Raw genomic sequence first — 15,439 nt, forward strand, 5'->3', positions numbered from 1 at the left:
GGCTCTGGAGGGTCTAAGGCTTGTGGGGTACAGTGTGTGTTTGTTTTTTTTCTCTACCAACAAACAGGTGTCTTTCTTTCTAGGTAAACCATTCAGACGATACCAGCGCAGCCTGACAGATACAGCCTTCATCTTCTCCAAAGCAGAAGAGCGCTCATCCTCCTCCTCCTCCCAGCACACCTCCCCCCTGGTTTCTCCCTTCTCCCGTGCCCCTCCATCCCCCAGTTTCCGTGCCACGTCTCCTCCGACGAGCCCCGATTTCCGCCCGCTTGCCTCTCCACAGAGACCCAGAGCCCCCGTGTCCCCGCCGACGTCCCCTCCCCGCCCCGCCGCCGCCCTTCCAGCCCTGCCCAGCTTCACGCAAACCAACAGCCGAGTGGAGCCCCGGGCCGCGTCGCCCACCGAACCCTCCGCTCCGCCAGCCTCCCCCACCCTCCTGGCCTCCTTCTCTCCCGGTTTAGTAAAAAACAACCTCTCTCGGGCTCAGTCGGAGGCCTTGGCTGATTTGCCTGCGAACATCCAAAGCCACTTTGAGCGTGATTTCCCCCCACAGGCTCCCACCGCTCCTCTTCCAGAGAATCCACAATCTATTACAGGTATGATGCAGAAACCCGATTGAACTCCCAATATACAGTGACGTATTGAAGCAGAGTGCAGAAGAGCAAACAAAGATGTATAACGATCTTCTGATGCGATGTGAGGAGGATGTTGTCACTTGATTGGCCGATTTGTTGACATTAAACACAGTGCATTAAAACAGTATTACAATTTTAATTAGACACTTAAACTTAATTAAAACTACTCCACATGCTTCAGATAGTCATGTTATAAGAAAATAACTTATTGTTTGTGATTTGACCTTGAGAAATTGACACTGGCGTCAGTCTCCAGCCCGCCACAGTTGCAGTGTTGTCGTTTGTGCAATTTTATCATTGTGTGATCGTTCAAACCCGCAGACCTCAACACACTCAGCCACGTGCACACTGAGCTGGTCTCAGACATCGGATACAAGGTACAGGCTGTCCTGGTGGAGGAGGACGAAGAAGAGGAAGACGAGGAGCAGCACGAGGAGCACAAGTCCGAAACAGTAGCGGAGGTTTGTCCTGAGCAGCCTGAGGAAGAGGAGGAGGAGGAGGAGGAAGAGGAGGTCAAAGAGGACGAGGATGAAGAAAAGGATGAAGAAAAGAGGGAGCAGGAGGACGGTGAAGCGGAAACATTAGGAGAGGACGGAGAGCCCGCGTCGCCAGAGGAACCGGTGGAGATGAGTCAGGATGAAGAGGAGGTGAACGAAGGTGCAGATGAAACTGACCAGTCAGAGGAGAGTCGTGTCACGGCGGAGTTGGCCCAGGTTTCAGAGACGGAGGAGTCGCTCACAGGTAGGCCTGGCCTCCTTTCACAGTCTTATCTGGAACTGTCTGCTAATTTTTTTTTTCATTACATTCTCACGAATAATTTCAGATCATTGATTTGTAAAAAAAATTCCAAAGCAAGCAACACTTTTTTTTTTTTTTATGTATTCATTGTAGACGCAGAGCTGATTTGTCAAGAAATCAAACATGAGACTGTGATCCTGTCAACCAACGGGATTTTGAATGGAGAAGACACAGACAAGCAGAACGGCATAGGTGGGGCTCCGAATCACTTCATACAACATTATTTAACATTACTCAGATCAGGGGCGTCAAACATCCGGCCCAGGGGTCTGTGCTGCAGGAGGACTGTGCAGAGTGCAAACGAAAATGAAAACATCGACTGCAGATTTTCAGTAAAAGTTACTGCGAACTCGAACATGTCCACTGAGGATCAAGCTCTTTTTTTATGATCCGCAGACATAACTGAACAGTAAGACCCAAAACGCAACAAATCCAGCAGTGAAAACAAGCAGACCTCTACAATGACATTAGCCTCAAGTCTATATGTGCTGTTAAGAGCATGCACGATGCTGAAGGGGACATAAATCTTGCTGGGTTTTGCCAAGAGATTGTTAGTCTGTGTGGCATGGAAACATTTAGATTTTACTTGAAAAAAAAAATCAAGGCATTTTCTAATAGATATTCAGAATGTACTCAATGTACTCTTTGCACTTGAATTGTATGAACACTGTTTTTCTTTGTAGTGCTCTTACTTGCTGTACTTATGAGACAGTAAAGAGGCAGGATGTCAGCACGAGTTCAAGTGTGATAAAATGTTACCGCACTTCTGTACAGTGGCAAAAATCATCAATAGAAAATCCTCATATTGGAAATAAGCATGTTTTCTCAGACAAGGCTAAACCTGTAATACCTTCATGTTACCCGTCAAGGTGCTAATTGTTAATATTCCCAGATGGAACAGTGAAAAAGTGATTTAAAACTAAGGAGAAATGTCTAATTTATTGTTATTTAAATATTATAATGCTATAATTTTTCCAATGCAGCCTTTTTCAGGGTTGACCTGAACTCCCTGTGGCCCCCTGAGCTGTAAAAGAGTTTGACGCCGCTGATTCAGACGTATTACAGGAGTGTCTTTGTTCTTCATGCTGAGCGGATTGTGATGGATATATTTCATACTGGTTTTTCCTCAGTGCGGTCTTTAAGCCCCTCTGACACAGAGCTGAGCACACCCGAGCTGACGGGCTGCTACAATCTGCACGGCACCGCAGAGGAGGAGAGCTCCACAGAGGAGAAGGACCAGGACGTCTCCGAAAACGAACAAGAGGTGTGACAGAGCGTACCTGACACAAAAAATCCTGCTCTCCAAAATGGAAAGTGATTTCGTTTACTTTAATTGTGATTTTAGTACACAGTAATGTCACAATTTAATTAGGATAAACCTGTCTTTTAACGGGATCTGCCGACAATAACAAGAGAGCTCTCATTGTTTTTCGTTAATTGAAGCCACATTTTGGAGGAAAAGTTATCGATACACTTTTTAAGTTTCGGTCGAGTGCTTTTTCCCCTTTGTTCAATCTTGTGAATCTTGGTTAAACAAGAAATAAATTTCCTGATTACAGCTTTTCTCTCACTCAATTTTCCTCTCCACTTCAGGGTTTAGCCGAGCGGCAATTGTGCGTCCGAGCTCTGTATGACTACCAGGCAGGTAAGCTGCCATTTAGAGGATAATCGCCACACATGTGCACGTAAAGTGGCTCCATTTGCAACAATTACGCTGTGATTATGGGGGTCTTCACCGCTGCTGCCTTGTGGTCCCCGCAGAGGACGAATCCGAGATCTCCTTTGAGCCGGGGGACATCATCAAGGATGTGGAGACGGTGGACAAAGCCTGGTGGAGGGGGTGGAGCAAAGACGGCCGCCAAGGCCTTTTCCCCGCTAATTATGTTGAAACCATATAGGCAGTCTGACACACACACACACTCACACACACACACACACACACACACACACACACACACACACACACACACACACACACACACACACACACACACACACACTCAGGGACACCATCTCCCGGTGCGTTTATGCATGTTTTTACCTTAATCCTCCCACTGAAACTTTGTACTCTCTCTATTTTGTAGGTAGGAGAAAAAAAAAAAAAACATGACTCCCTGTTTTGTAGAGAGCATAAAGAAAAGAGTGACTCTCTATTTTGATGTTTTTTTTGTTTTGTTTTCTGAAAAACAAAAATCCTCTCACAAGTATGTAAAAATTATCCAGCCTCATTTTCTTAGCAAAAAAAAAGTAGCGAAGACTTTTTTCTGGACCAAAATAACTTATTTTTGCTTTTGAGATACAGTAGAAGTGTCGGTGGGAGTGATCGGATCACAATGACAAATGATCACAAACTTGTGTTTCTTCTGAGAAACACAAACAGATTTTTTTATAGTATATGCTTCTTCTTTTTGATCCACACGTATAACAAGCATTCCACTCTGCTCACCATTTGTATCCATGTATCAAACGTCATCTTGTAATCATCTTCCTGTATTTTCCTGAGTTATTTCGTTGCGCTGCATTTGTTACTGACAGCCTCACAACACAGTTTAATTACCCAAACCGGAACAAAGGCGTAGCAAATGTCGAAAAGCAGAGGGAATTGGTGTTGCTCTTGACACCTGTGTAACTCTGTTGTGTTTTGGATGGGCCGTATTTTGTTTTCGCGGTCATGTCCCTCCATGATTGGATTTTATTCACTCCCTCAGATTTTAACCAAATAACAGTCTGTCAGCGCAGAGGTGAAATTAAAATATCCCAGTGTTAATCCTCTGCAATAAAATAATACTCTACACTGTATTATAAGAATGTATAAAAACTGTCAAAGATTGTCTGTTTTTCTATTCTTTTGGATGTTTTTATTCTTGTTTTATTGTATTGTACTCCAAACTCACAAATACATACCATTTACAAACTAAAGCTTCCTTCACAGGCTTGTCTCCTGCTTTATTTTCTTGGCTTCTACAGTTTTGAACAACTAAAAAGTGCATAATGATCCATCTCCTCCACCGCTTCACACACACACAAACTTAAGAGTTCTAACCACGACAGCGCCTCGTTCTTCTATGTACCAATAAACACCACAAATTGTTATTTTGTTGTTCAAAACCAAAAGACTCCATTTAAAAAAACACAAATGGAAAATAATATTAAGTATTCCAAATAGATCGTTCAGTAACTTCATTTATTGATGGAAGCCAAACTTCATCACATTCACTGAAAAACTTCTGCAAGTTTCTTTAGAGTCAACATGATTTCATGAATATTCTGATTGTGCTCGACAAATGCAGACAACAAAGACTTGCAGTGTCGCGTTTACCCCTATAGGTGGAGACATTGCCTTTCCCAAAAGTGCCAGTGACAGGACTTTTGAGGTACAGCTCCTGAAAACTAGCAGATTCTTCAGGACAAAAGGCAAAATATTTTGACAGGCAGAGAGGAGCCTCATTGTTACACACATTTTTAAAGCGGGATATCCTGACATTTCCAAAAGCTAAAAATTGCTAATTCTTCTACACCTTAAACAGGATTTTCCCCCTCCTCAGGTGATAATGATTGATTGAATATGACATTAATATTGCTTAACCGTTGCACCTTTAATAGTTGTGGAGGGGGGCGAGGTTACGCTCTGGTGCTGCCAGTTCAATAAGAGCGTTTGGCAGATGTGCCTCTGTACTGAAATAGAGAGGTAACATTTGACATGGGTCTCAGCCTCCTTCCGCTGATGCCTGCTGACAGACCGACTAAATCTATCCAGGAGACTTCTCTCTGTCGAAGTTTTCCCAGAAGGCTAATCATCAGTGATATGTGTGAAAAGGTGATGAGCCTCTTATGAAACACTAATTGGTTTGCTGAGAGAAGATAGTTTAAAACCTCAAATGAGAAAGATTGAGAGATTAAAAGAAAAAAAAAAATAGATGATTTCCGTTTTAAAGCAATGGTGATATAAATAAGTTAATACGCAGCGTAACAACCAATGTGTAATTTTACATTTGTGTGCAGGAGGAAGATAAACAGCCTCGGAGTGAGAGAGCGAGAGGACATCTGCGCTCAGATAATATGAAGGCAAATCAGTCTCGACAGCTGTGTCCCCCCCCTTTCTCTCACTTTGCCTGCTCCCCATTCCCATGGTCATCCCCATAACTCCAGAGATCCCTTGTCTCTTCAGATTAAACAGAGTGATAGGGTGACACCGGCTAATGTGCCAGTCAACTTTCCCTTCTCCTTCCCCTTTTGTCTTTAGGCTGTTTCTCCCTCCTGCGACCCTCCTCGGCAACAAAAACCCTTTGACCACGGCGCTCCGTTAACAGAAAGACCCCCTCCCTTGACTTCCCCTTTATCTCTTATTGAGCTGACAGACCCTATCTGACCGGTGGAGGACTGACAAGTGTGGAGCGGCCGAGGTGAAATGGCGGTAGGGAAGTGCCACTCACTGTAGCGTTATCAGCACAATGGCAACGACAGAAACCTAATCTGACCTGGCTGCTGATGGCTTGTGGCTTATTGGCTGGGTTTTGTGTTCTGAAACTGATTCTGGCAACCCCCGAGATACTCGGAGGAGAGGATAAGCACAGACGCGCGGCGCGCATACGTTCGTGCGCATGTATGTACGCGCCGCACAGACGCATGAACACGCAGCTGCACGCGCACGCCGCTATTCTTAGCACCTGTTTGTGAAGAAATCTCGTTCTCATTGCCACGACTCAACTCCTGACATAGTCTGCTGTGATTTTTTAGTGATTGATTATGTGTTTTGAGGGAAGGTGTCAGTTTACAAGATACAGAAATCTCACTGCAACACTGTAACTGACTGAAACTTGCTTTCTTAATGCACTGCGGTATGAGCCAACAGGACTTTTTCTTTCTTCCTTCCCAGCTTTGTGTTGAAAAAAAAAAACTGAAGATGGGGTCACGTCCCATTCCTTAAGGCGTCAGGTTACCTTACCGTTCTTTGAGCAAGAAAACTGCCTGTTTTGAGCTTCCCCAACGCAAAGTATGCTGCGAAAGTCCGTAGAGCTCTACTTCAGCAAAGGTTTCGCAGAACTCGGGCATGCGGTGTTATTCTTAAAACAGGTAAGAAGCTCCTGCTTTTTGTCTCCCTTGCTGAAATAAAGATCAGCATTTGTAAGCACCGGTGTGTAAGAACCCTTACTGAGACGATGGGCCTTATTTTGTTGTTAGATCTTTGTTGTATAGGGCAACCAGTCACCGCAGGCGAATTTTATCCATTGGATCAAACATTACCCACTGGCAAACGCCATTGCCTAGCAGGGTGGTGTATCAGAAAGCAAATCCACTTCTGAGATAGTTTCAAGGCTCCAACAGTTATCTAGGAAGGATTTCTCTCAACTGTTATCCAGCAATAATCAGCTTTAGCTCTGTGATAATTCCATCTGGTGTAAGTCTTGATTAAACCTTTGCTTTTAAGCATGCCTCTTCTTCTTGACATTGTCGTTTTCTGTTTTCCCTTTAAAGATAATCTTCAAAACCGCTGAAGTAGATAACGCCTCGGAAGCTAATGATGGCTCCAGCCAAGATTTTACTGTCAGCATAGAAACCGGCCCATTAACTTCTGAAACCCTCTTTGGCAAAGCCCCCTATCCCCTCCATTGCCATCAAAAAGCTATTTTCCTCGGCCAGTCCCACACAACCCGAACAATGAACAGAGGATTAGAACATCTTTCTCTGTCTTGAAGCAAAAAAAAAAAAAAAAAAAAAAAAAAGGATTTTAAAAAATCTCTTTTTACCAGTCATTGGTGAAAACTAGTTGGCAGCATTTCCACCTCGGGATTTTTCCTGTCATGATTCCCAAGAGACAGTTTTTTTTTTTCTTTTTTTTGCTTTTACGACACAATTCCTGTGCTACAATCAGCCAACATGTGGCATTGTGATCCAATCACAGAGATTTTTTTTCTTCTCCTTCAGTTTGTAAATGGTTAAGTCTCTTGGTCTATTGTGGAGGAATCTTCAAAGTGACGGGAAACCACAGGGGAACATTGGTAGCTGTTAATTAATGCAAGAGAATCTACAAATGCTTTATTTTTCTGAATCTAAAGATGGGAAAAAAAAGGGAAATAAAACACACGCTTTGGCGCTAGCAACAGGCACGTCTAAATCTCCTGCCTCATCGTCAAGCCTGGACAATGAAAAGCTGGTGTTTCTCTGAAAACCAGAAGGATTTTTTTTAAAAAAATCATCATTAACTCTGTGTAAGCTCCAGAAGAAATCGTTCTGTCTCTGGTTTAGGTTTTTTTTGGATTCTTGTACGTACCGATCATTTATGTTTCCATTTGGTAACTGACGTAAAACGTGTTTTGCTAAAATGATCTTTTCTGGTCTTTATGACTCTCATTGAATTTGAAAGAAATGGGAAACGTGTCAAAGGCTGTGGTAGCAGCTGAAAGGCAACCGGAGCAAAATGGGCCAAGATAAATGATGGATAATGAGATTTGATTTTTAAAGATTTTCTAAATTGCTTTCAATCCTGTAAAATGACTTTAAGTGTTTTGGATAGCTTTTGATTGCATACATTTTCATACATTTTACACATCAATTTTACACAGCTAAAAAACAAAAAAAAAAGCATTTAGAACACAGAGGTATTTTCACTGAAAATCACAACTTTAAACTGAGGGCTAAATTGTTTTCAGAAGTCACAAGTCAATGTGGGTAAGGTCGTGGAGGTCAATAATGGGGTGAGATGTCTCTTAGCCCGAAGCCCCCGGCCCGCACGGCGCCGCGATCACTGCCAGATGCTGTGACTTTCTCTCCCACAATTCCTTTCTGAAGAATCAGTGTAGGGGAGATGCTGACGGTAGCATTTCAGGATGACAAATGTATACATGCATGCACGCGCAAGCGTGCGTGTTTGTGTGTGAGCAAGCGATGGAGCTATGCTGATGGCAGTGTGTGATAAAAGGACACATAAGAGATCAGATAAAGCTGGAACTAATTCGCAGCCTGGCCTGAGGACACCAACCAGGATAATGTGAGACATCGTTTCTCACACCATTTAGGCGAAGCCAGTGGGGTCACTGTTTATTTCTTCATAAAAAACAAAAGACAAAGACATGTAAAAACATACAATGTTTGATTAATCATATGCTTAAAGGTATATTAAATCTATTCAGCTCCTTTTTGAGACGTGTACAGTTCGGTGCTTCACACTGCTGTTCCAATGACTCTGATGTTAAGCAAGCAGATTTATACAGGATGAGACACCCAGTGCCAGCCCTTGGCAGCCCAGGCACGGTGCCCGCCCCAGGGGAGGCTGATGATGGAGAGCAAACAGCTAATAATTAATACCATGATTACACAGGCTGCAACAACACGGGGAGACAAACCTTCACACACCAGGCAGAGACCTGACCAAGACTGATAGTACCGGCGCGTCGAACTACACACACAGATGCACAAATAGACACACTCGCGCGATCTGTCACGTGCACACTCAGACAATTATTACCTCAACAGCTGACATCTCATTCCTCACACAAAGGTAATGTGAAATCCAAACTCGAACATTGGGCGGGAAAAAACCTGATCAAACCCGAATTATTTCAGTTCAATTCTATTTTATTTTATTCTGCTTCCCTTAAGTAAACCACAGATGTTTGTTCCTTTCATCGTAAAGAAGCCGGCAGCCTCTTTATCAATTTGGCTGCCATGAGACATTCAAAGTAAATAAATCCAGCTTGCTAACCAACCACTAAATCCCACCTGCCTTCAGCAGAACTGATACTATAATTCTGAGGTTAAAAAGACCATAAAAATGCATTTAAGCTGTAACAATACAACCTGGGCCGGCTTGTGCCGCTGCGGATGAAGCCTCCCATCCTCTAGCCATTACTTTAGCCACACAGTAGGAATAACAACATAAAAACGTCATAGTCACCCTCATTAGCAGCTAGGAGGGAGTTCTTTTGATTTGTACGTGCCTGCATGAGGTTCTGTGATCGCTTCCATATGGACAACCTTTCATTTTTTTTTTTTAATATAACCGGCATTGCATTACTCCAAAATGAAGTGATTGCAATTTCTCCCAAGCCACAAGTATTTTTCTAAATGTGCCCGACATGTCCAGGATTTCTCCGTCTGTGAAGGGATGCAGGCGCAGAGTGTGTTTTCACTGTAGTGCGGTCCATCTATCTCCCTACCCCGTGTGTGTCTGTGTGTTAGTGTGTGTGAAAGAGAAAGTAGAAAGAGATGCCAACCATTAAGGGGCCATACAGGGCCCGGGGCCCACAGCTATTGGCCACAACTTCCTACTCTTCCGTGACACATTGACTCTTTTTCCATTACCGCAGTGCAAGGAACAATAAAGGGCCGGTGTGGATGTGTGGTCTACTAACGCAGCAGAAACCTGGACAGCCCCGGACAGATTCAACTAAGTTTCGAGAGCGAGAAAGTTCTCTCTCCCTCACTCTGTGTGTGCATGTGTGTGTGTGTGTGCGTGTCCGCACATGCACAGTCAAACATTGTACCCGATGACAGGCTGTCAGACACACAACAGCAGAGTAGAGAACAGACAGCAGCAGCAGTAATGTTATATGTTTTTTTCCTCTTCACTCTAAATTTAACATTTCATTCTACTCAGGTCAGAAATTTGTTGACTTTTTTTTCTTGCATATTGAGCCATAGCATCTATGTACCAATTAGTCTGTATTTTTTTATTTTTATTTTTTTTTTTTTAAGCAGGAACGTCAACATGAGGATTTTTATAATTTCTTACTAATCATTTGAGTCAGACATGTTCCATCCATCCATTCGCCGCTCCATCGAAGGGCAAACGCAGTTGGAAAATTACACACACTGGCAGAACATTCAAACTTCCCACAGATCCCAGACTCGAACCGAGGACATTGTCACTGTGGGGTAAGAATGCTGACCAGTTCACCACTACTGAGGCAAGCAAGGCTCAGACGCTCAGTTAGTCTTCTTTTTTTTCCACTCCCAGGGTTGGAGGTTAAATCCCTCATTTCGTTGTGACCTTGTGCAGAAGTGTCTTTGAGCAAGACAAGCAAAACCAAGTTGCTGTATAAGAAAAGGAACTTTTTTCAAGTGCAAAGCCCAAAAACCACAGTGGCCCATGCATTTTAGAAGTATTTTTTAATATTTATTCTTTGGATACATCCCAGCAGTAATGAATCTGGTGCAATGAAGAGACAAATTATCTTCAAATACAATCGGTTGTCATGGACCAGTGTTAAGCTGCGAATGCATGAAGCCAGCAGGCTTGTCAAGACAAGTGGAACCGAATTTTACAGCTTCATCTCAACCAAAACAACTGTTAAATAGAGCAAATGATTAAAATCAGTAAAAGCTATGACCAACAGGACTCTGACTCAAGGCAAGAGGTCGAATCAGGGCAGCTTTTGTGAAGTTCTTGTCTTCGGTCAGCCATGCATGTTCGATGTGAATTCTTTCCAAATTACAGTTGTGAGAAAATTGAGCTTGCAGTTTAAGGTTAAATGTTGAAGGAGGTCGCAGTATCTGAAAGAAACATACACACAAACAGCTGTTCAATGAAATTCTCAAATGACATTTAGCAAGGTTTGAGGTGAATGAATACTGTTAGCAATGACCACAGGCCTCCCTCTCTTGGACTCACTGTAGTTGGACAGATTTTGAATAAAGTCAGGGGGAGGTGGGACTTTTTCAGTTACTTTTAAATCTTTGTGTCTTTGTTCTGCTGCGGTCTCCAAGGAGAAAGTGTAATGTTTTACTAACGACGTGCATGTGGTCATTGTAACTGTTATGGTCAGCTGAGCCTGAAGTAAATCCAAAATCCTGGCACGCTCAGTGCACTTTGTCCTGTCCAAGACGTAATTACGGGCGATAATATGTGATAACTTCAATTGGACTGATATTTTTTGGACTTAAAAGGTGCAACATAACTTAATATTGTTTGCCATATTTGTCAGAACAAAACAGATCACTCCAGACATTTTTCTACGCAGCAACTGAAGTCATTTTTCAAAACTAACACATGTAGAACAATGAAAATTGGAAATCTGGCTGTGATACTACTGACAGAAATTAGCTTATGTTGCAGAAAAGAGTATCTCATCTCTTTGTGTCTTTGTCTGAGGAGATGATGACACATTTGATCCTGTCTCATAGCGTCACATGTCAACCTCCTCATGCCCCGTCACTCCGACAGCTCACAGCCCGCGAGGCAAAGGATCATGGGTGCTGTGTCAGACGCAGCGGGGAGGTCGGCGGAAGGCGTGCGTTTCCGCGCCTTATCGTGTGCTCGTGTGTTTGTGTGTGCGCGTGACGAGAGACGTGTGTGCGTGTGTGTCACTCTGAAGGGATGGACGCGTGCCAAAGGCGAGAGCAACACCATGTCAGAGTGCTAGCAGACGATGCCCATTTCAAATGCACTAATACAAACAGTCAGCTCAGCCATGAAACCATTTCCTCTTGTGATTCCTCCACTCCCTTCCTTATTGCTCCATGCATGCCAGTAAGGCATCGAGAGCTGTGGCAACAGATGTATCTTTGTCTCTGATTCCACTGCATAACATGTGGAATCAGGAAGATGGCTTGATGGATTGGAAAAGTCAAGCAGGAGGATGAAGAAAGTGTTTTATTTCTTTGGGGTGATTAGTGTTTGGCACTCTTGCCTCACAATGTGATGAACAAGGTTCAGCTCCGGGTCTGGAGACTCTCTATGTGGAGTCTGCATGTTCTTTCTCTGTGAGGATTTGTTTTACTTGTGTGCTCCAGTCTAAAGACATGTTTTTTTCATCCAATCCTTTATCTATAAAGAAGTTAAAACAGGAAAACAGGAATAATTAAAACAAACTTTAAATTACAACAACTTCATCTTCTAATATATTTACACCCCTGGACTCTTTAATAAAGTAGTTGTATCATATCATCTTCAAAATCTGAATGAGATTTCAGGTTATGACTGCAGATTTGTGCTACAAGCTCGCAGTTTCAGTGAGGCCGGCTAGCTCTGCAGATCTTTCTGAAATGCCCCAAGATTATCAGACAGCCCCTTGAGTGGATAACCTATCAAAGCTGCCACCAGCCAAGACACTCTGCTGAAGTTGATAGGGTGAGTGTGGGGGCAATGTGCATAGTCTCCTGCAAAAGACTCTCCCTTCACATCAAAGTGGACCCTGCTTCCATAAGATTTTTTTCTTATAGCAGATGGATTTACTGGGAAGCCTCCTGCCATGCACAGAGATTTTTGAGATGAATATAAAAGTGTGAAAATTGATTATTATTTCTTTATTATTTTTTGCTAATGACTCCGGATACTGAAGTGTGTGTCATATTGTAATTAGCAGCTCCAGCTAAAGCTTGTCAATCTGTCTGGTTATTCAGTATTTTTTTTTTCTGCCATTGCATACACAGCTTTTATTCTGGCACTTGTCACACATGCTAATTGTTACTCCTTATTTCCATTTAAAAATTCTGTCATTCCTCCTCACAAAAACAAAAAACGACAAAATAAATTGATTCAAGATATTTAACTAAACTTAATTTTAAAAAATTGCATGTATTTAGTTTTTTTTTTTTTTTTATAATACTTTTTCTCTGTGAATGTGGAGAGTTCAGGACCAAACTGAAGTGCTCAATGACAATGCGCTAGTGTGAATGAGACAAACGTCATTGCCATGGTAGCGATGGTATTAAATAAATAAATGACCGGGCCTGCAGTGTAATTGCCCATTAGAGGCTGGAACATTGCACGGTTATGAGATCTCGCCAACAAAGACCATTCTGTAGTTTAAACCGAAGAGCAATCGTCTTACATATGAAGCTAGTATGGAAATTGTGATGGCCCTCATACGAAGATATGAATAGTAGGCCTGTAATAGTTGTGGCTTTGCAAGAATGATCCCTTTTGAACGAGCAGTCGGTTATAACCTCGCCGTCAAATCGTTTTAGCTGTCCGACACTGTCAGGCAAAAAAAGAAACAAAAAAAAAAAAAAAAAGCGCACCGCGTATTTTCAATGTTTTGGTCAAGATATAATGTTTTCTACAGGTGTAAGAGTCTTGGAGTAATTGGTAATGGGCAGCGGTAACGGGGGCCCCTCTCTGCCACCTGGAGAATCACACTCACTCTGCCAACCGCCACCCATTTACTCCCCCCACCAGCACCCACGCAGACTTATACACACACAGACAGACATGCACACACGCACACACACACACACACACACACACACACACACACACACACACACACACACACACAGTAGTCACAGAAGGATGTTCCTTGGAAGCAGAAAGAGCGAAAACTGGCTCTCAATGTAGATGTATAAATAGTCCTCACACTGCACAACATGTTCTGTTTTGATGTAATTATGGAGCAGGAAGAGCCTGGTTTAGGAGGGAGCACTCTTGGACGGCCATTGTGGGGTCTTTAACAAGGGATTTGGTGAGGAAAACGGTTGCACCTGGCAGGGCTCGGTGTGTTTTGGAGAAGGGGGGGAAAAGAAGAGGAAGAAAAAAAAGACGTAAGAAGGTAAAGAAAGTGAGAGACACGGAACGAAGTGGGTGAGAGGCGGGGAGGGCAGCATCTCCAAAACGCACGTGCACGTACGTACACATACACACACACACACACAGATGCGTGCACGGTTGCAGGAACACCTGGACTTGATGAGAGCCAGATGTTCCGGCCAGTTAAACCTCCCGTAAAGTGGAAAACAAAGAGGATTGAAGGCTGGTGCAAGCCGGGGCATGAAACAGATACTTTATCTCTAATCTCATCCAAACGGATCGCTTAGGCCCCCCACGCCACTCCGTGTGACTTGCCAACATGCTGGATTGATTCAATTTGCACAAATCCCCAGAGAATGATCAGCGTGTTAGTGAAAGTTGAGACGACAGACATTTCATTGGCTGACTTTCTCAGTTAAGTAAAAATCACGCAATATTTACAATGTTAGGAAAAGAGTAAAAGAGCTGAATGTTGAGTTGCGGAACTCTTCGGATTAGATATGTAGTTTTTCATAGTGTGGAGAAAGGATGTTCTGTCCTGAGCGACAGCAGAAGGAGTATGAGTGCTGAACACAAGGGGGAGCACTTAACCTTCCCCGGCAGCGTCACTTGCCTTTATTTCAGTGCAAAGCAATCTTTTCCAGTCCATTGTTCCCTGCATAAATCAGGAAGTCTTGAGTTGTGAGTGTGTGTACGTGTGTGTGTGTGTGTGTGTACTAAACAAGTTCAGCCAGTCTAATCATCCCAATCACAGCCACTCACCCATCACGTGTAAATCAGGAATGTTTCCAAAGAGCATTATAATAACACAGTTTTCCAAACTATCCGTGCCCTCCTGAAAACTGAAACATAAATTAAATCTGTGCATTTTCTGCGCAAACCTGTAAAGAAGTGCGGTTAATTCCAAAACACAATAGTGCTCGACGTGCTCTCTCCTAACACTTGTACAGGCCTGTGGCGTTGAATGATTTGAATTCTTACTGTGGTGAGTTTCCCCCCTCCGTGAATTAATTAGTCTTTGCCAAAGCGGGCCACATTTGTCATTTGAATTTATGCTAATGAGCGCCGAGGTCTTGTGGAAGAGCTGATAGGCCGGAGCAGCTGCTCTGTCCTTGTGGGGCCTGACTATCTCCCCCTCTTTAACTGCTCCATCTCTCTGTCTGGCTCCTCGTCCCATTCCTCTCTTTCAGGTTCTGTCTCCGTCTCAACCCCCCCTGTTTTCTCCTCCCTTAGCTTCTTCTCCCCCCATTTGCTCTCTCTCCTCCTTCCTCCTTGTCTCTTCTCCTGTGGCCTTATCATCCCACCTCCTCCTCCTCTCCGAGCCTCCTGCTGGTCCAGGGCTCCATGACCTGTCAGTGGAGAGGAGGCTGTCCGTGTCCCGGGCTGATAAGGCAGCTAATTATCCAACACTTCACACGGGGATGCAGATCGGCAAACAGACAGCCTCACACATGCAGAACTATATGGGCTGCAAGAACACTGTTGGACATTATGCATACACCGTAGGATACAACATGACACAGTTCATAGATCGATAGAT

The 15,439-nt window shown here is 43.4% G+C and overlaps 1 protein-coding gene across 1 annotated transcript in view; it reads left to right on the plus strand.

Annotated features, from left to right (window-relative positions):
- LOC115398771 (drebrin-like protein A) overlaps positions 1–3,757 on the plus strand; it is a 28,352-nt gene extending 24,595 nt beyond the window's left edge. Inside the window, exons 11-16 of the mRNA XM_030105710.1 lie at positions 84–596; positions 957–1,376; positions 1,527–1,625; positions 2,564–2,697; positions 3,027–3,078; positions 3,195–3,757. Of these exons, the coding sequence (XP_029961570.1) occupies positions 84–596; positions 957–1,376; positions 1,527–1,625; positions 2,564–2,697; positions 3,027–3,078; positions 3,195–3,331 (1,355 nt within the window). The 3' untranslated portion in view covers positions 3,332–3,757. The remainder of the gene's footprint in view (positions 1–83; positions 597–956; positions 1,377–1,526; positions 1,626–2,563; positions 2,698–3,026; positions 3,079–3,194) is intronic.
- Positions 3,758–15,439: the final 11,682 nt, after the last annotated feature.

The sequence above is a fragment of the Salarias fasciatus genome, chromosome 12 (genome assembly GCF_902148845.1).
Source record: "Salarias fasciatus chromosome 12, fSalaFa1.1, whole genome shotgun sequence".
Classification (NCBI taxonomy): Eukaryota; Metazoa; Chordata; class Actinopteri; order Blenniiformes; family Blenniidae; genus Salarias; species Salarias fasciatus.